This window comes from Pipra filicauda, unplaced genomic scaffold (assembly GCF_003945595.2).
Source record: "Pipra filicauda isolate LSUMZ 115617 unplaced genomic scaffold, ASM394559v2 scaffold41_size5083284_pilon, whole genome shotgun sequence".
Classification (NCBI taxonomy): domain Eukaryota; kingdom Metazoa; phylum Chordata; class Aves; order Passeriformes; family Pipridae; genus Pipra; species Pipra filicauda.
The window spans coordinates 1,891,023-1,918,810 of record NW_024104554.1 but is presented as its reverse complement, the minus strand read 5'-3'; the positions used below and the strand labels follow the sequence as shown (position 1 = coordinate 1,918,810).

The 27,788-nt window shown below is 43.3% G+C and overlaps 1 protein-coding gene across 4 annotated transcripts; it reads left to right on the top strand.

Moving 5' to 3' along the window:
- Window positions 1–1,740: 1,740 nt before the first annotated feature.
- Window positions 1,741–24,380, top strand: KBTBD11 (kelch repeat and BTB domain containing 11). Of its 4 annotated transcripts, none has more exons than XM_027744775.2 (3): window positions 1,741–1,775; window positions 17,557–17,681; window positions 18,124–24,380. In XM_027744775.2, the coding sequence occupies exon 3, from the start codon at window positions 18,199–18,201 to the stop codon at window positions 19,975–19,977; it is 1,779 nt and encodes a 592-aa protein (XP_027600576.1). In that variant the 5' UTR covers window positions 1,741–1,775; window positions 17,557–17,681; window positions 18,124–18,198; the 3' UTR covers window positions 19,978–24,380. The 4 variants fall into 4 exon arrangements, with proteins under 4 accessions (XP_027600576.1, XP_027600577.1, XP_027600574.1 ...); XM_027744776.2 differs by lacking the exon at window positions 1,741–1,775 and adding an exon at window positions 2,094–2,235; XM_027744773.2 differs by lacking the exon at window positions 1,741–1,775 and adding an exon at window positions 2,274–2,338.
- The last annotated feature ends 3,408 nt before the right edge of the window (window positions 24,381–27,788 follow it).

Here is a 27,788-nt window from a genome sequence, read left to right as displayed (position 1 = left end):
AACAACTAGAACTGAGATGATTTCTACAATGGGTGTCCCAGTTTTTAGCATCATCTCCAATTCTACTAAAAACTGAAAGGCAACAAGCAGCCTTAATGTCCATGGCAAGTGTCCCAGCCTATGATCCACAGAAGCAGCAGTATTTTGCAAAAGTTGTGCTAAGAGGTCAGCAACTGTCCTTTGTATTTGTTTTCATTAATAGGTTTAATGAAAGAGGGGCATGGGGGACTGGAAAGAAACTTGGAGGTAAGACAGTAGACTGAGGCTTACGACACTAGGGAATTCCTGCCCAAAGCTAAACTTCCATAAAGCAGAATTGAGGTTATGTTACGTGATCTGCTTCTGGCATGTTCAGTGGGAGCAGAGGATAAAGTCTCCAACAGCTAAGGGCTACCTGACTTCTCAGACTAGAACCTCCATGGAGCTTGGATTTTGTATAGGTCTTCTGCTGGCTCCATCCACAGGGGCAAATATGGCCCATAAAAACACAATATGCTACTTCCTACCTACCACTGGTTTTCAAATTGTCTCCAGAAGCAATAACTCAGACACCTTTGTTTACACCCAGACTGGGATGTGATGTGGCAGTTAAACCTGAAGAGGAGTTAAGAAAATCCAGTTGTGGTTAAAACTGTCATGTATTCAGAAAGGATGAGTCAGAATGGTCTCAAATGATCTCAGATATTATACTGCTACCATGGTCACATAATTCTCATCAGTGTGAACAGAAGTTAGGCACCTCAAAGAGAGGCAATCCTCCACATAAGAATAGAACAACAGAGATTTTAAAAGTGAAAATAATTTCCCATATCAGTATCAGCTGTCTAATTTCAGTGTAATCTTGAAATATATAATATTTAAAGTAATACGAAACAGCAGGAAGATTAATTCCTGATGTCAGAAGAGAGGAGTTATTTCTGGCAGGCTTTAATGGATCTGCTGCATCACAGGGAAACTTCTTCCAGCTAGCCAGTAATAAAACCACATACAGACACTTACAGTCTAACCTTGTAAAGGACCCAAATCAGGGCACAGCGGGAAATTTGCAATTAGGCTAAAGCCACATGTTGTGGTTACTGACTACTCTAAGACCCCTGTGACACTGTGTGATTGTTACTTATCTATTTTATGGCAACTAGAAGCAGGCTGGCCTCTCAGTAGAGATCAGACATGACCTCAGCTTGAAAACCAGCCTTTGGGTTAAGCGCTGCTCTTAAGTGCACAACGTGAGTGGAGCCAAGGGTTTCAAGTGGTTACAGTTACCCAGCACTGCATGCAACACTTTAGTTTATTAAGTGCTAAGTCAACACATAAGAATTTTAGCAAAACCAATGTCAAAAAGTAGGAGCAACAGGACAAAATGAAGAAGACACTCAACCACGCTTAGCCATCACCACCATGAAGCTGGAAAAACATACAGCTGCAATGGCTATACTGCCAGCACAGAGCAATTAATCGTCGGGTTGATTTGAGAGAGGAGACGGAGTAGTAGCTTTTCCAGTCTGCACAGCAGTGTCTCCCAGGGCCAGGAGCCACTCGCTGGGCAGCTGCAGGGGAACCAGTCTGACGGGACCCTGGAGTCAGTGGAGAGGAGAAAAGAGAAAAACTGCAGATGACTAGTGTTTGGAGGCAGCAGCATCATAGGAAATCTATACGTTACAATGGCAATACGACACATCCTGGCACCAGGAATGGTTCAGAAAGGCCGGGATAGAGCTGCACGTCTGCTGTCTTGGCAGAAATCAAACTGCAGCCCGCGGTGCGGCGTGAGCTGGGTGAGTACCACTGCCTGCGTCGGGAGCAGACCCAGGGTACAACTAACGTAACGTGAGGGGGGTTTAAAGAAACTGAGAAGCGGGTCTATTTGTGGGAATCCCGATGACAGTCTCATCTTTGAAGCGCAGAGGAAAATGGGACCCTGGCGCAAACTGCACCCAAACAGAAGCCACCTGGCCTCCTCCGCGTTGTTCCTCAGAAGCAGAGACCTGAATAAGCCAGAGGCTCCGCCTGGGAACCCTCCCCGTCGTTCTCCGCAGCGAGCATGCCGGTGCCAGGCCGGGCTGGGCTGTCCTAGGGGGCCGCCGTCACCCCGGGCTCCGGCAGCAAAGCCCCCAGCCCTGCCTCAGGCAGGGAAGCGCCGCCGCCACGGGTATCCCAGGCATGGCCCCACCCGGAGGTGGGGGAGGACCCGTCACTCCGGCCCGGCGCCGCACGGGGGGAGTTTCTCCTCAGCAGGTGGGGCCGCTCTGCCGCCCGCCCCTCCTCTCCGCCGACACCCCGCAGCTTCCCGGCCCAGAGGCTGCTGCTCGCCGGGAGCCGCCGGCAGCGGTAGCAACAGGTCCGTGCCCGCTCCTCCCTCCCCTCCGCCTGCCAGGCGAACAAAGGGGCTGAGCGCGGCCCCGCGCTCGCCTGGCCCCTCCGCCAGCTCGGCCCCTGCGCTTCAGCCATTTGCCTCGCCTGGCATCGCCCCGCCGCTCCCTCCCCGCCTCCCCGGCCTCCCCGCCGGCTCCCGCGCCGTGGGCGAGGCGGCGGGGCCGCTGCACTGCAGGAGCTGCCCCCAGCGGAGCGGGGCTCGGCGGCCGCGGGAGGAAGGTAAGCGGGGAGGCAGCGCGGCCGCGGGACGGGAGCGGGGTCGGGCACGTCCCGAAGCCGGGGCTGTGCCAGACCCCCCTCCCCGGCCGCCGCCGCGGAGCCTCCGGGGAGCCCGTGGGGAGGATCGGTGCCAGTATCTGCCGATGTCTGCGGTACAAACTGGGACGCGGAACCATGGTAGCCGTGTGTGTGTGTCTGTGTGAGCGTGAGGGGGGATGCTGGAGCACTGTCAGGTTTAATCGTGCTATTCTCTTCCTTCTGTCCCCCTTAATCCCCCTCCTCTGGGCAGTAGGGAGGCCGGGCATATCCCCATATCCCTTCTCCATATGTCAGAGAGAGAGCCAACCCTAATGCTTGCGTACTTTTTTTTTATCCTGCTGACCTATTAAAAATCTAAATGACTCTTTACACTAACGTTTAGGGATGTGTAAGAGCAGCAGATTGCTTCCCGCTATAAATTCTTCATGGCGTGCTTCCCCATCCTACTAAAAGCACACGCAAGCCCTGGGTGAACACATGCGTGCAGGATTTTGCAGGGTGGAAGATGCACGAAGAAAAGTCCTACTGAATTTTAGTTGTCTGAAGCTGGTAGGTTTTTATGTCTCGTTCTTTAAAGCAACAAAAAGCTGACTCCTGAACCCAAACCTACACATAGCACAGAGAATGATAGTATTACATGGTATAGCCAACTTTTTTCACCTATCAAGAAAAAATAAAGCTCTGTGGAAGTGACATTCTGTAAAGCTTTTCCACAGCAATTAAATTGAACAATAGAAAACTAGAACAAAAAGCTAGGAAAAAAGTAGGGCAATAAAAAATAGAATAGCAATAAAATAGAACAATCATTCTGTATGATCTGAGAAGCAAAATAGCTCCTCCATTTTTCAGAGACTTAACCATCTGTCTCCCAGAAATGAATTAAGTGGAATGTTTGTGGAAAATAATAATTAAATTGTCACTAATATTGGCAAAACAATATTTACTCCCCTGTTCAACTCTCTGGCCCATCGTGCTTGTTCTGCATTTTCCTTTGCCCAGGGCGCATCACACAGCATTTATTCACTCTTTAATTAGGACATCCAGAGCATGCCAATGGGATCCTCTGGTCATTCACTGTTAATGGCACTGTCTGAGGAGAACCTGCCAAAGAGCCAAGGACTGTTCCCATGCCTGCTCCAGCTCCTCTCTGCTCTCCAGGACTCACTCCTGGCAATGGTGGCACTGAGTCAGTGGTGACAGTCTTAGGAGCTGGAGTTTGCAGGACTGTGCCTTAGTATCAAAAGACAGAAATCCTTAATAGGTTTCTTTCTTCTACGAATGCTGCGCTATCATCACTTTTCAGTATAACAGATAGTCCAAAGAGGTGGACGGACTTCAAATGTCAATAAATATTACAGCACATTATTTGGCAGGAACATTCAATGAAAGCCATTAACTGGCTTTACTATAGTAAAGCAGGATTATAGTATTTAGGGCTGGCCTAGGTTACCATAAAGACAGTGATGTGGTTAGATGACTGGATCCAGATCCTACTTACCGGGGTTTCGGCATCCTGTCGTATCCTGTTGCAAGAGGATATTAGGGGCTGCTGAATGCTAAAGAAGGGTATAATAAAGCATGAAAGGAAATCCTGCAATTTCTTTTAACATAGAATTAAGCTTTTTTTTTAATACTTTTTTTTTTCTTGGTGAGGTCCTGTATGGATTTTGCAGGCATTTTTCTATTTACCCCTACTGACATTGTGTAGCGTTGCAGTTGGAAGCCTGTTTCTTTCCCATGAACAGGAGAGAAGTCATTTTATACCTCTTCACATCCTTGAAAATACCCATTTTAAAAATGAGCTCATTTCCATTAGCCTTCTCTGGACATGACATTTTTATATCTGCTGTTTTATTTTTCAGTGGAATTGACATCATTCTTTTTGCTTCTTTTTTGGTCTCGGTGTTGTTTTGTCAGAGAACAGACATGATTAGTTCCTTTCACTGAAGAATTACTTTATAGCAGTTCAGGATTTGACAACCAGTTTAACCTGATCTATGAATGAGCTGTCCCTGAGCAAGAAGGGACCCTGCTTCTTCTCTAGTCTGGGCTGTACATTACTGCTCAATTCCCTACGCCAGCACTCATAACCATGTGACAATACAGTGAATGGATAGAGATTTTGCCTTCCTCCTGCAGTTAATTAAGCAAACACCCAGTTTACACATGCAGAAGTTGGTGTTAGGAGTGGGGCTCGTCCTGAGATCAGACCATTTAAATCTGCCTGTAACTCTGTGGGATCAGGACGTGTGTTTTCCTTAGACAGTGTTGGGAATGCTGCAGCTTTTTTTTTGGCCTCATCCTAAAATGCTCATTGGATGCTAACTGGCAGTTTTGGCACTGAAAGGATTACAAGAGTGGGTCAGTATTGTATAAGGGTCCAGAAACCTAAGACGATCCCAGATATGGAGGTAGAAACTGGAATACTTTATTGAGCACACGAGTGCAATTTAAGGGTCTTGGGGGCTGGACATGTTAATGAGGAGGACGAGTTATGTAAATTAGGGGATGGCTTTATGTTAACTAGAGGATTACACAGGTTTCTGCTACAGTTACACAATTGATTAATATTTCCCTTAACCAGGATTAAATGGGGGGGAAGAAAACAAAGGGGTTTCAACATGATTTAATAATTTCATCTCAAAGTCCTTCCTTATCCTGCTGCAGGAGCAAGATTAATCCACGTGGTTGTACATCAACAGGTCTTGTGAGGAAGGTCCAGTCCTTCAGATTAAGGGATTTATCTCAGCCTGTGTTGCCCAAGGTTTCCTGTTTATTCCTAGCAGTTCTTTTTCTGCAGGTATCTGAATTTTGGACTGCAACAGTATTGTGTATGCGGATTGAGTGTTATTGCAAAAAAGATTTGTCTGGGTCCTGTGCACTGCACATTTGGTACTTTCCAGTTCCCTTATGCCCCATCAGCAAGGATGGCAGGAATTCATGATTGGTTAAGTCAGTTTATTTAATGCAAAACAAGCTGGAGAAAAAAATGCAGTGGTTCTGCAGATTTTGTGCTGTGTGTCAGAGGGAGAAGAAAGATGTGTCATATAAATGCTTTTCAGGTGTGATGTTTCATGAGCTGCCATTGCTGTGCCTCTGGCTAAAACAGACGGATTGACAGCCTTTTTTAACTCACTCGGAAACACTCCAGAAACCACAACCTTTCTATACACATTGACATAAGTTGGTCAAGCAGGTTCCATGCTGTTATGTTGTCTGTCACAACATGATTTGCATTAATTGAAGTTATTTTACATGTACACATTTATAGATTAGCACAAACTGCTTGTTGTTTTTCTGGACACTGATTCCTTCAGGAGTACTTAAGGAGCAGAGTAAGCTTTGCATGTGGATCTGTAACTGCTGGAAGGCTACTGGACTTCTGACTAATTTCAGACTATCAACCTGTCAGAGTTAAACAATAGTGCGTTGTTTTTTTTTTCTTGGAAGCAGATCTGCTTTTCTCTCTCTCCCTCTCTTGTAAGTAGATTGGAAGAACAGGCCTTAAGATGTGGAGATAAACTATTATTTCTGCAACCCATATTTCAGAGTGTTAGACAGTAGGAACTAAAAGCCAACCCTTTGCTATGGGAATGGCATGCGAACAACAAATGTTCTGATTCCATCAGTCGAAGACAAATCTGTTCATGGGAGAGTTCTCCTCTTATCCTGTAGTTTTCTTCATTTCTCCTTTACTGCAACTCCCTGCATTGCTTCACTTCACAAAAAAGCTACTGTATACATTTCTGTGTACAGCTGTGGTAGATTAACCCTGGCTAGATGAACATGCCCACCAGAGCCACTCCATCACTGCCCTCCTCAGATGGACAGGGGAGAGAAAATGAAATGAAAGTCTCGTGGGTTGAGATCAAGACAGTGAGAGATCACTCACCAGCTACTGTTACGAGCAACACAGACTCGACGTGGGGAAATCAGAGTAGGATAATGAGAAATAAAAATGAAATCTTGAAAACATCTTCCTACCACCCCTCACTTCTTTACAGGGCTTAACTTTACTCCTGAATTCTTTATCTTCTCCCTCCTTCAGGAAAACAGGGAATGGGCATTTTGATCAATTCACCACATGTTTTATATGCTGCTCCTTCCTCACAGTCTTCCCCTGCTCCAGCAAGAGATCTCTCCCATGGGAGATGGTCCTCAATGAACTTCTCTAGTGTGAGTCCTTCCCACAGGCTTCTGTTCTTCATGAACTGCTCCAGTGTGAGTCCCTCCTACGGGTTGCAGTTCTTCAGGAACAGGCTGCTCCAGTGTGGCTCCCCTGTGGGGTCAGAAGTCCTGCCTGCAAACCTGCTCCAGTGTGGGCTTCCCATGGGGTCATGGCACCCACAGCAGCCACCTGTTGTAGCGTGGAATCCTCCACAGGCTGCAGGTGGATCTCTGCTGCACCATTAACCTCCATGAGCTGCAGGGGCGCAGCTGCCTCTGTTCCAGTGCCTGGAGCACCTCCTCCCTCTCCTTCTGCACTGACCTTGATATCTGCAGAGTTGTTTCTCTCACATATTCTCACTCCCGTCTTCTCTGGCTGCCATTTGCTCCCGTGCAGTAACTTTCTCCCCTTCTTAACTATGTTACCCCAGAGATTCTACCACCATCGCTATCCGGCCTTGGCCAGTGGGTCTGTCTTGGAGCCGGCTGGCATTGGCCCCATCAGACATGGGGAAGCTTCTGGCAGCTTCTCACAGAAGCCACGCCTGGAGCTCTTCTGCTGCCAAAACATCACCATGCAAACCCAATACAATAGTGTAAGAAATCCAGATGCTCGTGAAGTTAATGGGAGTTTTCCCTTGGCCACAATGGGGTTAGGATTTAAAGTGATGTCAGACTCTGGCTTTATCAAAATGCTCTGAAACTTAGGTGGGGGTTTCTAGCTGCAAGCTACTAGCACAAGCTTCATTCTCTCCAAAGCAGTACACAGATATATTTCTTGTTTAATAACAACTGATAATAGGGTCCTGAAGTTTGGTTTCCACAGCAGATGAAAAAACAGTAAAAGTAAATGTTGTTTGAGTGTATTGCTTTGGAGTTAGTCAGTGTCATGTGTCCCAAGAAGTTTTACACCTAGGAAAAGGGTAGCAAAGACTTTATGTGCATTCACATGATAAAATTCACTGGTGCTGCTTCTTGTTGTTCAGGATGAGGTCTATACCACTCAGACAGAAGATGTTTAAGACAGGGAGCAGAGTTGCAAGGATCTATTAGTTAGCTCAATGCCTGGACAGTATTCCTGGCAAGATATTTTGCAGCCTTACAGAAAACAAATACTTGTATTGCACCCCCAAAATCAGGCAGCTTTTCAGAGTGGTGGTTGAAAAGCCTCAGTATTTGCTTTGAGGAGATGTTGATGTGTATCTAAAATCTCTCTCTAATCAGAAGTAACCAAACTTTAGACTTAGGAGTGAAACATCAAAATCTTTAAATGGTCAAGAACCACAAATGGGGACCCCTGAATCTGTGCTTCTTCTCACACCTTCTAAATCATAACCATGAAACCAAACACCTCTCTGCCTCTTATTCTGAAGGTCTGTCTTCTTACTCCGGGTCCTGACTGTAGAGCTCTGTCTAGATTGCTAACTAATAAATGCACTGTGACTATTGAACATGATACAAATTTAACAGCATGCATTAACAACCCTTTATTCTGTAGCACTTTAAAAGGATAAGTTTGAATCATAGATTAGTCATACTATAGTCTTTACATCTCCTCTGTGTCAGGAAGTCCAAAAGCAGCTAGGACAGTCCTGACGTAGCTGTTATCATCATCACCCTTCATGATTGTGTTGCCAGTCTGTATGTCTCTCCATAAAGAGCATGGATCATTTTGGGAAAACAGGATGCTGCCACGTCAGCAGATATGAAAGTGCAAAAGGCAAAAAAAGTGAATTCTGAGGTGAAAAGCATCATGTACATTTCCAAGGTATTCAGGATGATCCATTTGACAGCTGAATATCCATCAAGGCCATTGGCCAAAACAGAGAAACCATACAGATGTGAGATGGAATATTTGAGCAGAACAATGCTTTAACCTAATTCAGCCAGAAGTTATTGGCATGGTACAGGAATAAAATTCTTTGGCCTGTTCTTGCAGGAATAAGATTAGATAACCAGGCAATCTTTTCTGTTCCTTAAATGTAGGCATCTTAACTATTACCTATCTGCCCTGTTAAATGGAAAAAAAAAATATTGTTTTTTTGAGTATAGTCAGAGAAATCAGTGCAGCCAGAAAATATTAGACTTTACGCCCAGGCTCAGCATATGAAATTCACATTATAGTAAAAAATATTATGCATCTAATGTGGAAAGTGTCAGGCCATGAAAATATGAGTGTTTGATTAGAAACTTATTTTATTTTTGTCTCAGAATGGCCAGTAAGTGTTAACTTCTACTAATATAAACAGCATGCATTGCAGTCGGTTTTCTCTTCTTGCCCTGTTCGTTTCCAATGATCACATGGAGTAGCCTCGTATTTTGTTGAGCCCTCAGTTACATCATTGCTGCTAAAAGCATTCCCACTGCTTGGTGAAATCTGTACTGACAGCCTGCAGGTACTTCTGATAGTAAAGGCTTGCCACAAAAGTACCTATGACTCCAGCATACGTTTATGCTTTGAGATCAGCAAAAGTGTTTTTCAGTCCTAGCACAACTCAGGATGGCTTGGATCTCCCGGCAATACAACTGAGCCCTGACCCACCAAAGGCAATAGAAAGAAAAGAAACTTCCCTTTTGTCAGGGAACAGAACCAAGGATTCTTCTTACTCACCCTAAGAAATGTTTATTGTTTCTGTGAAAAGCTTTAGTCTGAAGGAGAGTAACCTTTCATAGACCTGATAGTTTGGGCACTCTGTTGACATTTGGGGGTTTTACTCTTGTCAGGCAAAGGAAGGGCACTGGCATGTTTTCCATGTAGCTTGGTTAGATCTTTAACTGTTGTACAGAAAGTCAAAGTAGCAGCAAGAGTCAGTACTGCTATCTTTTAAAGCAAGAACTAATGTCTCCTGATTGTACAAACTAAGCACTTTGTCACCATGGTCTTTGGTATTTTTCTGCTGGCTAGCCCTTGGTAGCTCTCATATGCTGGTTTTTGAGGATCTGAATCAATTGGCATCTAACTGTACCCCCACAATGCCTTTGTGTACAGAAGCTATCTGTGTGTTCCAGACTCCACTCCAGCAGCTTGTTACAGGTAGATCAGCAGTGCTGTGCAGCTCAGATACACAGCATTGGTCTCTGCCCTTGCAGGAGAACTGGGAGGTGCATCCCACTTACAGGTCAAGCCTGTGTAGGAATATGGCCCCACATCTCTCCACCTTGGCTTGATTTTCATGAAATAATAAATAAAAGAAGCCAGACTCCTATGAGTCACCTAATAGTTCACAGTTACAGGCCCAACAGCAAACTCTACCAGCAGCATTTCTGCCATGGCAGAGAGAAGTCTGTGCAAGCTGATTGCTTTCCTCTTTTTGGATTAGGGCTGTCATGCTGGAGGTTTTGCTTTGCTATCTGATCTGGCTTTCTTGGGTCTTACATCTCTGCTTCATTGCCATCTGCCAGCTAAAACTGCCCTCAAAGTCAGCCTTTGCCATGTTAAGCACTGCGGCAGGTCTCTCCACCTTTGAATCTAGTCCAAAATCTGTGTAGAGACTGTCTGCAGAAATGTGGAAATATTCTGTAAATTAAACTACGTGTGGTATAATTTTTAGTTGCAGCTAGAATGATTGTAAACCTTAAGTTTGAAGAAGTATCTGGGCAAAGAAACAATATATGCTCTTCAAAAATGAGAAGGGTGCCATTCACAATGTATCTGAAGGGCCTTTGCCTTTCTAAGCATCACTTACCTAATTTATCAATAAATCAGTGAGCCTGTTCAGTCTCTAAAAGAGGGGCTTTTTTTCTCTTAAGTATCATATTTAGAGTTTGTCTGGAAAAAGAAGTGTTTTCATTAATTGCCTCCTCTAGAAGTTTTTCTTTTACTTTCTTTTCCTAGGCATAAGTCTCAGAAAAATGGGGCTGTTTGCTTCCCTTTGAAGTCAGTTGTTACCTTTTACATTCTGTCTTTCTCAAGCACAATGGTGACATATTTTGGGAAATTTTGTTGCTTTGAGCTCTTTAATCTGTATGTACTTTCCATAATGATATTAAAAGCAAAACCCAGTTTTCTTAAAACAGGAATTTAATTTCCTCCAAATACATTGCCCCATCTTCTGTATTAAATGCAATATGTAGAAGGTGCACTGAAAGAGTACAGTCCATTCATGGAGATAAGTGCTCTTCTGGAATGCAAAACCAAGCCTGACTACTTTGATTTTCAAAATTCTGTCTGAACTAGCTTGCTGTTTTGCTTAACTTGGCTTCTGAGTGGATATTCTCCTCCTTGTTTATTTGTACCAACATTGCCAAAGTGTTTGTAGAGATTTTGAACATGTTTGCAATTTGTTGACCATACAGTTTAATGCTGAAAAGCATTTCTGCAATCAACATTACCACATTACACTCCAACATTACACATTAATGCTTAAACGAGGCTTTTAGTCATCACAAGCTGATGCTTTGCTTCAAGTCAGTGCTCCTGGTGTATGGCAATTTCTAGAACTTAAGGACAGAAAGGATTACTAGATCAACTAGTCTTCTCCTGTAAAAATTCTGTCACCTTGGACTCCCCAAGGCACACAGTCATGATCCCTTTGATGACATCAGAATAAGGATCTTCCCATATCAGATCAAATGTCCACCTAGACCATCATCGTTTCTCCCACATGGACCATAATCCAGTATTCAAAGAAGTGTGCAGCAGAATAAAAATGTGTATTTCTCCATGGGATACTACTTTATCTTTGAATATTAATACCCTGACCATTTTCCCACACAAGATCCTCCTAAGTTGGATGTACCTTTTGTGTTTATTGTGTATTTGGTCGCCTTCTTTGAGTTTCTTTTCCTTGAGCCCATTCTTCACTTTCCCCATCAATTAATGTAAACTTTCAGTATCCACAATACTCTAGTTGTACTTTTTTTCCCTCAGTAGTGTAAATATATTGCTTTGTTTACATTTACACTTGGTTTGTTTAAGGTTTTCTCCATCAGCCTAAGAAAGCCATCAGGATGCAGAATTTTCATGTGCCTGCACTTGTGCACAGTCATCAAGTCACAGAGCAAACATACCAAGCTGTGAAGAACTGTCAGCACTGCATTTCTTGGGCTGACTAAGGCTTGCTCTACTAGTTCTCCAAGAAACTAGTGCAAGCCACCTTTTCTCCAAAGCCATGGAATTGTGGCTGTTAGGAGGTGCCTAAGCTAGTTATCCCCTTTTTGCTTGGGAGTTGGCTTGAAACTGGTGCACACTGTGTGGAGACAGAGTAAGCTTGTGTCTGGTTGCAGTGTTGTTGTGAGTCTCTCACTGAAGTGTTGGGAGTTTTTTATATCTGTGAAATAATTCAGTACTTTTCTCTGTCATCACAGCTTTTTCAATGCTACTTCCAAAATGTAAAGCCTGGAACATACATGGTTCCATCCATTCATCCACCATGTTACATTGCAAACCTACTAATGCTATAGATGAAAGGTAACGTTTTCCCTACTGTTACTCCTTATTTCTCAGAATACACATTCAAGGACTGTGTTTATTCTTTCAGCTATAGCACCATGCTATAGCTTGGTACCACTGTTCACTAAATGCAGTGTTAACTGTGTCCAGATATGATGAAAGCAACCAAACTTCAGTTTATCACAGACATGACCACATGCTGTCACCTTATATCTAGAACTAGATAGTTGCCGGCCCATGTCTAGAATTAGCAGAAATGGTGCATAAAGAGTTTTGCTGCATTCAGTGTAGTATTGCCATGCCATTATCTCCTGATCTGTAGTGCATTAGTGAGAAAGACATCACATCAGCCCTAGAGTTTTTCTCAAACGTATTGTAATCACTCAAAACTTGTTTCTGACTCTTCTTTTTTTGTTAGACTTTCTTTTATCTAAGACATATTGGAGAGGAGTTGCACTTAATCTTTGCTAGATTTTGCTTTTGTGGGAGTGTTATTTCCTTTTTGCTGTGAGAACTGCTGAGAGACCCTGCTCCTCCGTAACTATTTCTGAGGAGTCTAAACTGTGGTAGGAACTCAAAAAGGTAGTTTCCTTTTTAGAGAGTGTTTGCCTCTATGGATATTACTGTAAGGAAACCTTTTCTCTGGTCACAATGACTGTTTAGAACTTGTGTATTTTTAGTTTGGATTTGCTAGCTGTAATATCATTTAATCAGGCTTTTGATAATATTTTTATTATAACTTACTTCCTCTCTCTCTCTTCCTCCCTTCCCAGACACACACAGCCTTTTCTTCCTCAGAGTTTCTGATGAGGAACTGCTGTCCACATGTGTCTTGTGTGGTCTATAATCATAAGCTGCATTTCTTAATTTTTTTTCTTTATGATTTTATGAAAATTTTGTAGTTATGAGATAGAAGCATGTACCTCTGTTACATGTTGTGAGAAAATTACAGGACCCTGAAAGGTCATAAGGAAGCTGCATAGGCAACTTGAGTGTGAATGCAGTACTACAAAAGACATACGTCCGGCAGTCAGGGCAAGACACTAGGATTGTATTGTAATCCCGGTTTTGAGCGTTCCTAATTTTAAAAAAGGGAAAGAAAAAGAATTATTCTTCTTGCTATATTTCTTCAGGTGGCACATTGAAAGACAACTGTGGTTTTTTTTTACAAGCAGGAGGCTAATCAAGTGGTTAAGATTTAAAATTTGTACTAGGATCCAAGAATTCAATTGGTGCAAGCCCTCTCAGAAAAATGGCATCTTTATGCTCCGGATGTTTTTCCCCATTTACAAAGAAAACATTTTTTTCTCCAGATTTCACAGATCTACTGAATGAGCAGGAGTGTAACAGACTATTTTTATAAACATGCAAAACACTCTACACTTGACTCTGCCTCCTAGAAGATTTTGCCTTCTGGTCTGAGCTGGATGTCTTCACACTGGCCAGTGTGAAGTCATCGTTTAGTTTTTAAAATAAATACAGGGGATGTTTTTTCTCTTTTGATGATCCTGCCTCTTTGGATGCCTTAATCATCTCAATCAGATGACGCCCATATCCCAAGGGAATTCTCTACTGAAGTAAAATTTGGCAGTACAAATTTTTACAAAAACATTTCCTGGACTAAGGTGGAGCAGAATGGCATTCTGTCACTTCTGAACTGGTGTGTCTTTTGGGAGGACAGCCTGCATATGTAAATTAGAGTTGCTTATGATAGGGAAAGCACTGCTTTTATTTACCCTGAGACTTAGTCAGAGCAGTTTTCATTTGTGAACTGCAGAGCAGTAACCCAATTCCTCCCACATGCGCATATTCCCCAGAGAAAGTGGGTCTTGCCAGAGCACAGGGTTTGGGTCAAAGGCTATTGGCACTGCACAAAAAAAAGTAAATAGAGAACAATGCAATACAAGCATTTAATTGGATTTTATCAGAAGGACTGCCAAATGAATGCAGGAAACTTTACCTGCAGCTCTTCATTACAGTTTCTCTGTCAGAAAAACTGCGCCTTCTTATCTGTGCTGTTACTTGAGCAATGTCTCACAGCATCTGAGGTTGGGGCCACACATCCAGGATATTGTAATTGTGTCATTGCCAAGTCTGTAAATACAGTTCATGTTTGTTGGCAGCTCCTCTGTCCATTAACATTACATCATCCCTAGACCAAGCCCATGATAATGAAAACAGTAATTCAGCTTCTAACTTAAAAGTCCCCAGTATAAAAAGTGACATTAGGCCACAGATACCGTGTCCTGTAAACAGCTTGCTTCCTTTTCCACTACCTATCCTGTTTCTGAGTTTTGAAAAAAGTGCTAAAACTAAGTTTGTTTGAAGCTGAATGAGTTCGTTAGGGGGTCAGATTCTTCTGAATCAGCACAGCTATCAAGTATCTTCTGCGATTCTGTAACTTTTGAATGTTCTGTGTTGTTAGAACAGCAGTACAACTCTTTGATCACTGTAGATAAAAAAAGAATGGAGAAGTAGTTCAGTATTGTATTTCCACCAGCCCCTTTCAGCATCTTCCTGTTTTATACTAAATCTACAACCTTTTAACTCAGATCAGGCAAGTTGCTCAATAATGGGAAGGTTCCACAACTTCTCTGAATTGTTTTTTCACCTTCATCTTTGTGTAATGCCTATATTTTGTTTTCAGATAGACAAAGGTGCTGAGATTGCTGGAGCGGTCATTGCTGTTGTTGACAAAAGTCCTCCGAACCCTCTTTTCAGCTTTTCTAAATCTTCAGCTTCCCTGTAGAGTTCCTTGTTGCCTTAATTGCATGTGATACTTTGACTGAAGTCCTGTTCATGCTCAGCATAAAATTAAACATATTCTTGGTGGTTAGCTTTAGATATACCAGCAGGTCATTTTCTTCAGAATTCTGCTGCTTGCCATTAGGAAGCCATACCATCATCCTTCTTTCTCCTTGTGATTCCTCAGGAGAATGCTAATATACGTGTTTGTTACGACTGCAGTGGCTGGCAGCTTCTATCTCAATAACACTTCAGTGTCAAGTCAAACTTCTAAGCCAAGCAGATGTCTGAATATGAGGAAAGGTATGATAACTGTGTTTAGGAGGATGTCACCCTTTCTTTTTTCTTTTTTCATTAGCTGAGAAAATTGAAAAGATCACTTTTTTCTGATTGCTGTTTTAACAACTTTGAATATTCTAAATGATGATTTTCTTTTGAGACATAATGCAGGAAATACATCTCACCATACAGAGATATTATTAGTATTACAGTTACTGGTTTTGACTTCTCACATTTAGTCACCCACACTTTTAATTTTTGGTGGCATTCTCTTTCATTCTTCCTTTATAATTTCACTTGCAAAATCAAGCTGTAGACTGAGAGTTTGAAACTATCTGAAGCTACTCATTCCTTCTTGTAGTGGGAGAACAGAAGTGAAAGTGATGTCAAAAGTGAGGTGTTTCAGGAAAGGGCATAATATTGTGAGCAATGGGGGAAGGTATATTAGAATGCACTGAATGTTCATGATTGTGGAGTTCAAGCTATCCAGAACTGTATCAAGATAAGGATTAAATATTGGGGAACTAAGCCCAAGAAAGAGCAGAGGAGACACAAAATGTTTTAATTACTTACTTGTGTCACATTGTAGCAATTTTCTTAATATAACTGTACATCTGAGCTTGGCATTCCTGGTGCTTTCCTAGCCACCTCTACTGGACCTTTGTCATTTCACCAGTGTCAGTTACAGTTGTTGCTCTTGAAGAAAGCTGATTATCAGGGCTCTGAAGGCCTGGAGCAAAAAGAAGATTAATCTCAGTGTCTACGGCATAATAAAATGGCATAAAACATGGTTACATAGTGAATTCAGTACTGTGAAGGCTCAGTGACAAACAATCACATCAACAGGGATGCTGCCCAGTTAAAGTTAATAATGAATCTATACATCTTCCACAGACACACCAAGTGTACACACAGATCACTGCATTTCTCATTGTCTATTTAAAGCTATAGAAAACTCAGTAAAACCTGACCTACAGAGTTTGGGTCTAGACCGCAGGAAATTTGCCAGTAAGACTATCCGAAGTTCATACAATGTCGTAAAAAGTTCCTAAGTGCCAGATTTTTTAACACCAAGATGAGGAATACAAAGTTTGTGAAATCTGCTCATTCTGGTAAGGAATATTCAAATGCTACTGAAACCTTGTTATGGTCTCAAAGTCTCAAGTGCCCAGAAATCAAACATCAGCATTGATTCAGTCTAACTGAATGTGATCAAATGTAGAAAGCACTTCACAGGGAAAGTCCACAAAATAAAAACCCATAAGAGAAGACTGATAATACCATTTAGGTATAGTTTGCATGTGCGAGTAACGCCCGCAGGATCACTCTCGAGGAGAAAAGACAATGCAGAAAGAACCGTGTCTTTCGGAATATACCATCTAAGGAGTCTTTCTGCTGTGCCTTTTGCAATTGGACATGTCTGTCTCGTATTGGCCTCATTAGCCACCGGCGTGCCTGTAATAAATGTAGATAGAGCCTTCCTTAATCTTCGTTCACGAAGCCTAGCCATGAATGCATGTGCGAGTACGGGCTTCTAGGTTTCATGTACATGTCAGGGGTTTCCAGACAATGTCACTTACCAATTATGCTTCCAGTAATTAAAAAAAAAATCAGAAAGTTAGATTTTCCTAATATTAATTTAATAAGGTAAATGAATCATCTCTGCTGAAAGAAAGTCACAATGCATATTTTACATAGAAATTAGTGTTCCTTGAGAACTGTGAAAAAACTGCTAGCAGGGATTTGAATGGAAATAATAACTTCCTTAAACATAGAATCAGAGCTGCAGATACTTATTAAATGAAATTAAGTACATTTGGACAATTTTCATGTGTCATTCATCAAAACCTAAAACGAGCCTGGGAAATTCATAAACAAACATGAGGCAAACAAATGGCACTTTTTTAAATTCTAAAAACTACATTTGTGAAATCACTGGGTGGTGATTGTGCTGATGGGGACTAACCTACTTGCAGCCATGCCCTGTAGCCTGCCGTTTCCCAGAAGAGACTTCACGTTCTAATTATCTATTGTGATTTTTTTGCTTGTTTCTGCTTTTTATTAACAGAAGCTATAAATCTTTCAGACTTAAGAAATCCGATTTACACCTTGCTAATGCATTACAGCTACATATGCTGCTACATAAGTGTGAAATTGCTTGTCCTAACAACAGAAAAAATCCTTTCTTTTGTAAACAGAATTATTACCATACTTATAGTCCCTTTGAGATACTCTAGATATCCTATTAAAGGAAGCACTGCTCTAGTAGTCCCAAACTTCTGCGTGAACAGAGAATGTATCGATTTTAAAACTAATCACCTTTTACACTTTCTTTTAAACAGAGGGAATGCATATAAGGAGCAGTGATATGAAGAATACTTCACAAAGGTCATGCGAAGACAAACTTGACTAGTCGCCTTCCAGAATCAATTGCAGCCTCAGCCTTCCACTGAAATAGTTGCACAAGGTGAATACATTGTGATAGTACTCCTGAGTATCTGCCTTTTAAGGACATTTTTGCTCATCACCCAGCACAGAGTAGGGACCAGCTGTCAAGAAAAGGATACAGTGCCTGCAAACTGCTTAAAGTTTTTGCACAGCTACAGGAAAAACAAAATTGCTTTTCAGGTTGTTGTAGTGTTCGTCGGGGCGACCCCCCGTCCCACCAAGAGAGCTCAGGTTTTCGGGGGCTGAGCTACCGCAGTTAGCCCCAGGCAGAGGGAGGCGGCAGAGCCGCAGGGTGGATCCCGCGGGGAAAGCAGAAGCAGAGGTTTAGTCCCGGAAACCAGAGACAGCCCCGCCTGCGAGAGCAGCGGCTCCCAATATTAAGCCGGAGAAGCGGGGGGAAAGGGGAGGAGGGTGAGCGGAGGCAAGCACGGATGCTGAGTGCTGTCGTGTGTCCCCCGCAGGTGATGGCCGCCCCGCCGCGGCCGGCAGCGCTCCGCACAGGCTCGGCGCGGCGCCGCCAAAGGTAGCGCGGCTCCATGGAGGGCTCCCTGGAGGGCAGCGCGGCCCCGGAGGAGGAGAGCGGGGCCGCGAACGGCGCCCCCCCGCCGCCGCCGCCGCCCACCCCGGCCGCCCCCTGCGGCTTCAGCTCCTCCCTCTGCTTCAGCGCTGCCGCCGCCGAGCCGCAGCCGCCCGCGGCCGGCGGCCGGGTGGTACAGAGCCAGTGGGAGATCAACAACGCCGCCTGCCAGCCGGAGGAGGACGATGAGGAGGTGGTGGGGCCGCGGGACCGGCCGGCGGAGGAGCCCGACCTTGTGATCGAGGTGTCGGGGCGTCGCATTCGGGCGCACAAGGCGGTGCTGGCGGCCAAGAGTGACTACTTTCGTGCCCGCGCCTCCCGGGACGTCCTGCGGGTGAAGGGGGTGAGCTACGGGGCGCTGCGGCTTCTCATCGACTACGTGTACACGGCCCGCATGGGAGAGGTGCGGCACGACAACCTGGCGGAGGTGGTGAGCGGCGCCCGCGTCCTGCAGATGCCGTGTGCCCTGCACTGTGCCGCCGAGGCCATGCGCGCCCAGCTCTGCCTTGGCAACTGCTACCAGCTCCTTTGCCTGGCCAAGAAGCAGCGGCTGGCGGAGCTACGGGAGGCTGCCTACCGCTTCATGAGCGACCATTACCTGGAGGTGCTGCGGGAGCCCAGCGTGTATGGCCGCCTCAGCGGCACTGAGCGGGACCTCATCCTGCAGCGGCGCATGGAGGCCGGCCGGCCCTGCCTGCTGGTGGCCGAGGTCAGCGATGCCTTCGAGCGGCCGGGTGGCGGCAGCCGGCCACAGAGCCGCGAAAGCAGCCGGCCGCAAAGCCCCTCCTCCGTGGTGTCCCTGGAGGAGAGTGGCTCCCTCATCCACTGCTACCAGGAGGCCAGCGGCGAGTGGAGGGTGCTGACGCGCCTGCCCGAGGAAGCCAATGCCAAGGGCTGTGCCATGTGTGTCCTCCACAACTACCTCTTCCTAGCAGGGGGCATCGTGACAGGGCCGGTGGGCAGCGAGCCCAGGGCCCGCCTTTCCGACAAGGTCTTCTGCTATAATCCCCTCACTGACACCTGGAGCCAGGTGCGGCCGCTGGCCCAGCCCCGCTCGCAGCTCAAGCTGCTGGCCTTGGATGGTTACCTGTATGCTGTGGGGGGTGAGTGCCTCTTCACTGTGGAGAGGTACGACCCACGGGCTGACCGCTGGAGCCCTGTGGCACCTCTGCCCAAGGGTGCCTTCGCTGTGGCTCATGAGGCCACCACTTGCAATGGGGAGATCTATGTGTCAGGAGGCTCCCTCTTCTACCGCCTGCTCAAATATGACCCCAAGCGTGACGAGTGGCAGGAGTGCCCTTACAACAGCAGCCGCCGGCGCTCAGCGGACATGGTGGCCTTCAAGAGCTTCATCTACCGCTTCGATGTGAGCAGTAGCCGTGGTGGGGAGCCGGGCCCAGGTGGTGGGGCCGCTGGTGGTGTCGAAGTTTTCCGGTACAACACAGTGGCCAAGTGCTGGAGCCAGTGTGCCAGCCTGCGGCCCAGCGGCAGCCCCATCCAGCCCTTCCGCTGTGCCCCCTTGGGCAACACCATCTACTGCGTCAACCGGACCGGCACCCTTCGCTTCAGCCTAGCCCAGGACGGCGAGGTGGAAGCGGATGGTGGGCTCAAGGGCACTTTTGACGGGGAGCTTCTTAAAGCTCCCTTGGATGTCAAGGGTGTTCTCCTGCCCTTTGTGCTTACCCTGCCTGAGAGGCTGGACAAAGCAGGGGACCAGGAGGGCTCCCTCCCACTGTGAGATGGTCAGCCTGGCTCTGGCTTCCTGAGAGGGGAGCTGGGTTGCAGCTGTGGGAAACCCACAAACTCCCACCTACAGAGGGGATTCCCCCTGGTGAGTCTGCAGAGAAGAGGGGCTCCCCCTTTCCTCCTCTCTGCTCCCAGGATATTGAGCTGGTTTTAACTCTTCTCGTGTTTGCTGTGCTTTGTGTGAAAAACCAAGCACATGAAAGTAAAAGCTGCTATATTGGATAATCTCTGGATTATGTTTGTGCCAATTCCCAATCTGAGAAAAACGTTTTTACACCTGGATATCTAAAATATTCCTGACAACAGTGTCATAATGGGACATTAGTGTTGGTTGTGTGTTTATGCATAGTTGCAGTCTGGGTTGGAGCCTTTTCTACTATTTGGGTTTTTTCCGTCTAGGATGATACTGAGGGATAAACATAGTTTAGCTGAATTTGTTTGTATGTTAAACCAGCTATTTCCTGTGTCAAAAAAGTATAGGAAGAACATCTCCATCACAGCCTTTCATTTGTGGTGCAATGGATGGTTTAAGGAAGATGTGGCACTGTGTGGTCCCGGGAATTTCAACCACAGATGATTTAACATATACCAGACTTAAAGTTTTGTGTAACTAAAATGAGTGCCACATGTTATACTTGGAATACAAAAAAAAAAAAAGTCAAGTTACCTTTTTAAAATGTGGCATATTATAGCACATATGAAATGTTGATATGTTCTTTATTTGAAAAAGGCAACGGTTTCTATATAAAAAGACATTGTTTTATTACTGTTTTTTAATCAGAGATTTTAAATTATAACAAAAATGAACTGAAGCTGTTCAGACTGCAGCCAGTTGATGTGACCATGTATGCCACTAGAGCTGGGGAAAAACTTTGTACTTCATCTGCTCTTTAATTAACTGCAGGTCAAGGAAGGTTAACCTAAACCAAATGTAAGTTCTTTGAAACTGACTGTAAACAGCTTAAATGTTTCACTGTATGTTCAGTATCCTGTGGCAAGAGGCTTTTCCAGCTTGGTTCGAGACCATCGAAGGAGGACATGGAAAATAGGAATGCGCAACACATGTCGATTATATTGTGCACTAGCATGATGTTACCTCCCTATCTTTTGATTGAGAGACTGCTTTATTTATTTTGATCTCATGATTATTGTAATCAATAAGTCCTTGTTAAATGCAGTACGTGCTGATAGCATACGCCGTCATTGTGATTCTAAGCTTCCCAAGAGAGCTATTTGTGGAGCAGCATCCTAATGAGACAAAACCATACAAAACTCCTTCTTGCCTGTGGAAAGTTGTCATGTTACTCAGAACTGGAAAAGAGTAAATTGTCTACATAGACAGACTATATTGAAAAGGACACATGCATTTATTTTATACATTTTATATTGCAAAAAAATCAGCAGGCAAGGCAAATGTTTTAGCTTTATGGTAAATCACTGAGAAACCTTTTCTGAAAAAAGGAACTTGTGTTTTTGCTAGTACATCACTGTAACTCAGTGTGGAACTGGCGTGGACTGTGGAAGAGAATTGTTTTTACTCAAAGTTCTTGTATAGATTCATATTTTAGAAAGACATAGGGACCTTACATCAAAGAAAGCAGATTTTTTTATGTTTTATTAAGATGTTTTTGTTAAATAGGACTTTAGCATTCTTATATGTAATTGCTAGTTCCAAAGGAAGACAGCAGGCTCTGTCCTAAGAGACACCATCTTTACAAAAGAGAGTAGTGAGGTTTGTAGATACTTCTTTTGTTCACTTAATTTTTTTTTCTTTTCTCCTTCTGTCTTGCACAGGGTTTTAACACAGTTGATCTGGTTAGCCATGCTATAGAAAACAGTGGTCCAGTCCTAGAAGTTCTTAGCCTAGTGAGCCTATTCCCTAGTGAACTAATTAAAGCATCAGCCGGGCAGGAGCTGTAGGCCTGCAGAGTGTGATGTTTATCTTAGCCTCAGTACAGGTTGGTGCCATGGAATTTAATACCATTCATGGAGTGTTGGATTTAATTCTCAGACAAGAATCCTTGGAAATGTTGACTCTAAATTAAATTACAGCATTGTAGCTTGAGCAGGAAAGAAAAAGTATGTGTTTGCCTTCGGCATAATTTTTATGTTAACTATAGAAAGTATTTCAAGCTGGGTAGTGAAACACTTAGGTGCATACTTAAACTTAGCATAAGTGCTAGGCCAGATTTTGAAATAGTAGAGTCACCAGGAACACACACAAGGAAATGTCTGTTTTATCTTGCAATACAATACAATTTCATAGTTCAAAGTATTACGTAGTATAGTTCCTATACTACAGCATAACGAGCCATTAAACCAGCTTTTGCATTCCTATTAATTAAGCATTAATTAAGCACTTTCATTCCTGCTAATGCATGAAAATGCTTTTAAACGAGTTTTGGGAAGTCTCCATGATTTAAGCTGTGAAAATAGCTGCAAACTTTCGTGAAAGAGTGAACCATATCCTTTCTTCCAGTATTTGTTGCTGTACACTGTGAAGAAATACATTTGGACATAAGTTCTACAGTACTAAGCATTCAATGAACCTGCAGTGATCTGTATTTTTGCTAGCTCCTATTTTTAGAAAGGGTTGAATCAAGTGCTTACCTGCTTTCACTGTTTACACAGTGTCAGTGGAGGCAGTCTGGGCTTCATTAGCAGCTGTCTATCAAACCTGTTTCCTTTGTACACTCTGCATAGTCACAGCCTGATGATTGACAACAGAGGCATGTTTCTAGCCAGATTTCCTACTCTGTGGCCTCTGTTTCCTCCCTGGTAAGCCTTAGGCAGATTTACTGAGAGTTGTTTTTTCCCCCAATTATAGTTTCACCCAAACAACCCCACCAAACTTGGGCACAAAAACCAGAATTTAGGTAATCTTCAGGCATTTGAAGACCAAAATTATCATCCCAGAACTCTTCAGTTTAATTTAAACCTAGCCACAACTACCCCTTTGACATGTAGAGGTGCTGAGCAGTTCTCCTCCACTCACTCAGAACTGCCCACCTTGGAGCAGTTCCGCACCTACCTAAGGACCACCTCAACTCCTTTGAAACTAGATGATGGGATACCCAGAAGCCACTGATCTAATAGGGTTTTATGGTACAGATTAAAGGGCCAGGCCACCCTCAAGTTGCATATGTTTTGCTTTAAAGACAAAGCTGTTTTATCTAGAGTCGCCTGAAGGCTACTCTGTTTGCATGGGAACATGGAGATCTGTGTGTGCTTTCTTAGCCTGCAAACGTTCAACCCACATCTTCCACTGCCTCATTGTCAATGGACTAAAGGACCTCTTGGAGCTAGTCCCTGATCTCTAAATGTTTATGCATTTTGCATTGTATGTTAATTGGCTAAAAAATCTCACAAATTATCAAGGTAGGTAAATTCAAACCCTCATCCTCACTGATAAATTGGAGACTAGCCAGAGAGACATAGTTTACTCTGTCATCTTTCTTCTCCATGAATCTTCCAGTCCTCCCATTTTAGTGGGACATGCAGGAGATAATTTTTCTGCTCTAATTTTTTAGGCAATAATTTTTCCTTCCTAGAGTACTCCTGTTTTCAAGGTCATCTGCTTGAGGATTTAGACTTGAATTCCCTTAAGCTGAATAAGGGCTGAAGTGAGGCCTTGCAGTTCACGTGTGTGCGCGCGCACGTGTGTGCATTTTCAGATCTAGATGACTGTTGAGAAGAACTGTATTGGGACCACTTCCTGGGTTCTTTTTCAGGGGAGAGCTTCTTGCAAATCCTCCAAAAGCACACACAGGCTCCTCCACATTGAGTTCTGGGTAAATTCCAGGCTCCAGCTCCTGGATGGGTAAATCAGGACAGATGTAGTAAATGTTTGTACAATTGGGCAAGTTTTCTTTGGAAAGCTTTTGCAGACAGGCTCTGTGTTTTGGGTTACCAGTCCAAGGTGAGCTACTCCATGCACTGTACCGGGAGGCCAAGCAGGTAATTCGAATTCTTCTCAGGGGTGCCGTCTCGGTAAAGAGGCATTGTAGTGCCTAACATGGAAATGCCTAAAGCCTTCGTTGAATCTAAAACTAAATCCCAACTTCAATAAAGAAATGCTAATAACAGATGGAACCTTACCGTTTCCATCTATTAACTAGTTCTGTAAAAAGAAATCCTTAATTGTAGCAAAGGCATGTGTTCAAATTCTGTTCACACTTGGAAACTAAACCAAACAAATAATTGGCAAAAGAATAACCCTATTTGATCAAAACCAACACTGTCAAGCAACATGGGAAGGATGCTAATCATATCCTAGTAATGAATAAAATTGTGCAGTAGCTGATGTAAATTCTGTCCACAAAAAGTTTCTTTGTAAATAAGTACCTGGTAAAATTTAATTGATAAAAGAATAAATTATTCACATGAAAGCCGTAACTCTCCTGTGCTGTTTGATTGGCTCTCAGTGTTGTATCCCAATTACCACTGTTCATGAGTGGCTATTGCTTTTCCTGATTTACAGTGTGCATTCCATTGACTGCTCCATAGATGTGTTACCCTTCATTATCACAAAGCTTAACAGCAGTGCTGGTGCTTTGTGTCTGGATTGATGTGCAGTGTTTTCTATGTGAATGAACCCAGAAGATTTAGACTGAATCGTATCTTTGGGCTTTTTTTTTTCCCCTTTAGCGTTGCTCCTGGGAAACTTAAGAAAGCACAAGAGGAAATGGTGATACTGTTGAGCAGTTGTAGTAACAAGCATTTTATTAATTTTTTTTTGTCTGCTATTGTTCCGTGCACCAGATTTGCACTGGGTGTAACAGAACAGTATGGCTGTTCTGTATGGCTATTATCAGTATGAGTCCGAGTTCTGTTGTAGCAAAGTACATTTTTACATGTTTGCTGCCTCAACTCCTACTCCAAGATAATATAATGCAAATTTGTGATAGTTTCACACATTTACTAGATTACCGTAACTATTCTGACTCTGCATTATTGCTACTAAAAGCAGAGATTGACACACAAGCTCAGTAAAATTTTGCATTCAGAACATATAATCAGACACTTTTCATTTACTTTGGCCTGTTGAATGCTGAGAGCTGCTGGAATGAACCCATTGCTTTTAAGAATCAGCAGGATTGCTGGTTTTGGCTGGGGTAGTTAATTTTCCTCACAATAGCTGTTATGGGGCTGTGTTTTGGATTTGTGCTGAAAACAGGGTTGATAATACAGAGGTGTTTTTGTTATTGCTGGGCAGTGCTCACAGAATCAAGGCCTTTTTTGCTCCTCGCCCCACCCCACCAGTGAGGAGACTGGTGGTACACAAGGTGTTGTGAGGGGACACATCTGGGACATCTGATTGCAACTGACCAAAGGGATATCCCAGGCCATATGTTGTCATGCTCAGCATATGAAGTTGGGGAAAGAAGAAAGAACTGGGGGACATTCCGAGTGATGGTGTTTGTCTTCCTAAGTCATCGCTATGGAGCTATGGAGCTGAAGCTCTGCTTTCCTGGGGATGGCTGAACACCTGCCTGCCCATAGGAAACAGTGAATTAATTCCTTGTTTTGCTTTGCTTGTGGGTGCAGCTTTTGCTTTACCTATTAAACTGTCTTTATCTCAACCCATGAGCTTTCTCATTTTCCCCCTTCTGATTCTCTCCCCCAAACTACTGAGAGGAATGAGTGAGTGGCTGCGTGGGGCTGAACTGCCAGCTGACATTAAACCACAACAGCAGGCTATTTTGGAGACTGTCTAACTCATAAATAACTCAATGGGAAGAAATGGGACCATGAGACAGTGGGATAGGAGGGAAGAGATGAATTCAGAGTCAAAAGTATCTACTGTATATCTGGTTGAAACAAACAAATAGCAGGGACGGGAAACTGGAATTGGTACTTGAGACAGTGGTGACTGTAGGGCCAGGTTCTTTTCCAAATATTTCTTAAACAGACTGAGTTTCTACCAATGATATTGGTAGTCTTATAATAGTTTTATAATTTTACACCTGCAATGCTTTTCAAACCACCACAATAAACCACCACATAAGCTACCTTTTGCAGGAGTCTCTTGCTTCGCTTTTAAGCCTTAGTGGATAAACCTTGGATAAATTTGTGAAATGATGAAATAACAATGTCAATGCTACCACTTTCACAGATTAACTAATGCAAATGCTTTAGACACTGTTCACACTGTAGGTGAATTATATGTGTAACTGATGTATTAACAGTTTCATTTTTAACGTATATATAGGTAAAGCATTTTATGTACTCCAACTTATGTTGTAATGAAATAAATACTTAAAAACTTATGCTCCCCCTTAGGGATTTTTGGGTAATTGTTGTTTTTTCTTTGTCATCCATCCAATCAGTAAATGGTATTATATTTGTTCTTATAAAGCAAAGACAAAATTATATGGACTATGTCACAGGTAAATATTTAGGAAATGTTTCTAAGGCTAAGAAAAGGGAATATTTTCATTTCACAGTGTCTTGAGTGTTGGGAACATGAAATATTCTGGAGTGAAAGAACTTTCCTAAGTGCAGATTAGCATATACTCCAGTTAGTTTTTATTTCATTTTTTTTCCTTGTCAGTATGTTGAAGTACATTATTTATTTATAAGAGTTACGTGTAGGTTTTTCCAGGACACTCTCCTGTATTATGTCACACATGTCAGATTTTTGGCTGGAGTAGATTTACAGCAGTCAAAGTTAAAGCAGAATCAAACACAAATTTCATACTTTTTTTCTTATTTATTTTCTTATCAGATATTTTACTTGACATGAAGTTATATAACCTGTTTGAGAACTCCAAAATTCATGGAGACACTAAGTGGGGTTGGACTTGCTGTCATTTCTGTTATTTCCTTATCTGTTCCAACTTGCAAGCTCAACCTATTTCAGCTTTCTTATATTTTCTTAAGAAGGGCCAAATTCTTCTGCTGATTAAACAAGCAGGGTAAAGCTGGAATAACTCAACCAAACCTCTTGGATTGCCAGAAAATTTTTTCTGGAGTTTCCGGAGTTTCGAGTCTGTTGTAATTTACTTGGGACCTTCATTGGAAAAGAGAAAGAAAAGCTCTGATAGAATAAGACTCAGGCAATCAGTCGCTTGAATGTGTATTTTTTTTAACTTCACTAGAACGTAAATGCTTTAACTCTGTCATTTTTCTCTGTGTTGATTGAACTAGATATCAGGAAGTTTAGTGCCAGTAAAGTTTTTTCTGAAGTATATAGTCCTGCTTGATGCACTGAGCATTTTGCACCTCTGTCTCTCAGGCTGCTTAGGCCCCAGGCTCAAGCTTCAGGTGTATCCAGTCTGGTAAATGATGTGGTTTGGGTCCAATAATCTGTGCCATGATTAATTTCCCAGTTCTGAAACTCTAAACCCACCAATTTTAGCACAAAGGATTTGAATTCCAAACTCCTTTCAATTTGGATACAGAGAATTCCCTGTTGGTTATCTGTTTCCGGGTACAATGCTTTTTAGCATCACTTGTGTCCATGTATTCAAAACTCACAAAGGTTTTCATATCAAAACATCTGCAGGTAGATGGTGTTGGCTTGTATTTCCCCTGAAGGCAGAGAAGTCTTGCTGGAAAGACAAAACTTCTTCAGTTCCTAGACTGTGCAAGCAGGGAAGTCACGTATGCCTGGGAAACTCATACTGAGTAATTATCAAGTGAACAAAACAATAATGTCATCAAACATAAGTTTACAGCCTATGGACAGATGTAGCCAAAGGAAGCTCAAATCAGTAACTATTAGTGCTGGACCTATGCCTAGAAACAAACTCCATTCCTGTTCCAGGATTGCGTTGTCTAGGCACCTGTCAACAGAAGAGA

What these genes read in the sequence shown, in the direction of transcription:
- KBTBD11 (XM_027744775.2), top strand. Translation starts at nt 18,199, where the DNA reads ATGGAGGGCTCCCTGGAGGGCAGCGCGGCCCCGGAGGAGGAGAGCGGG.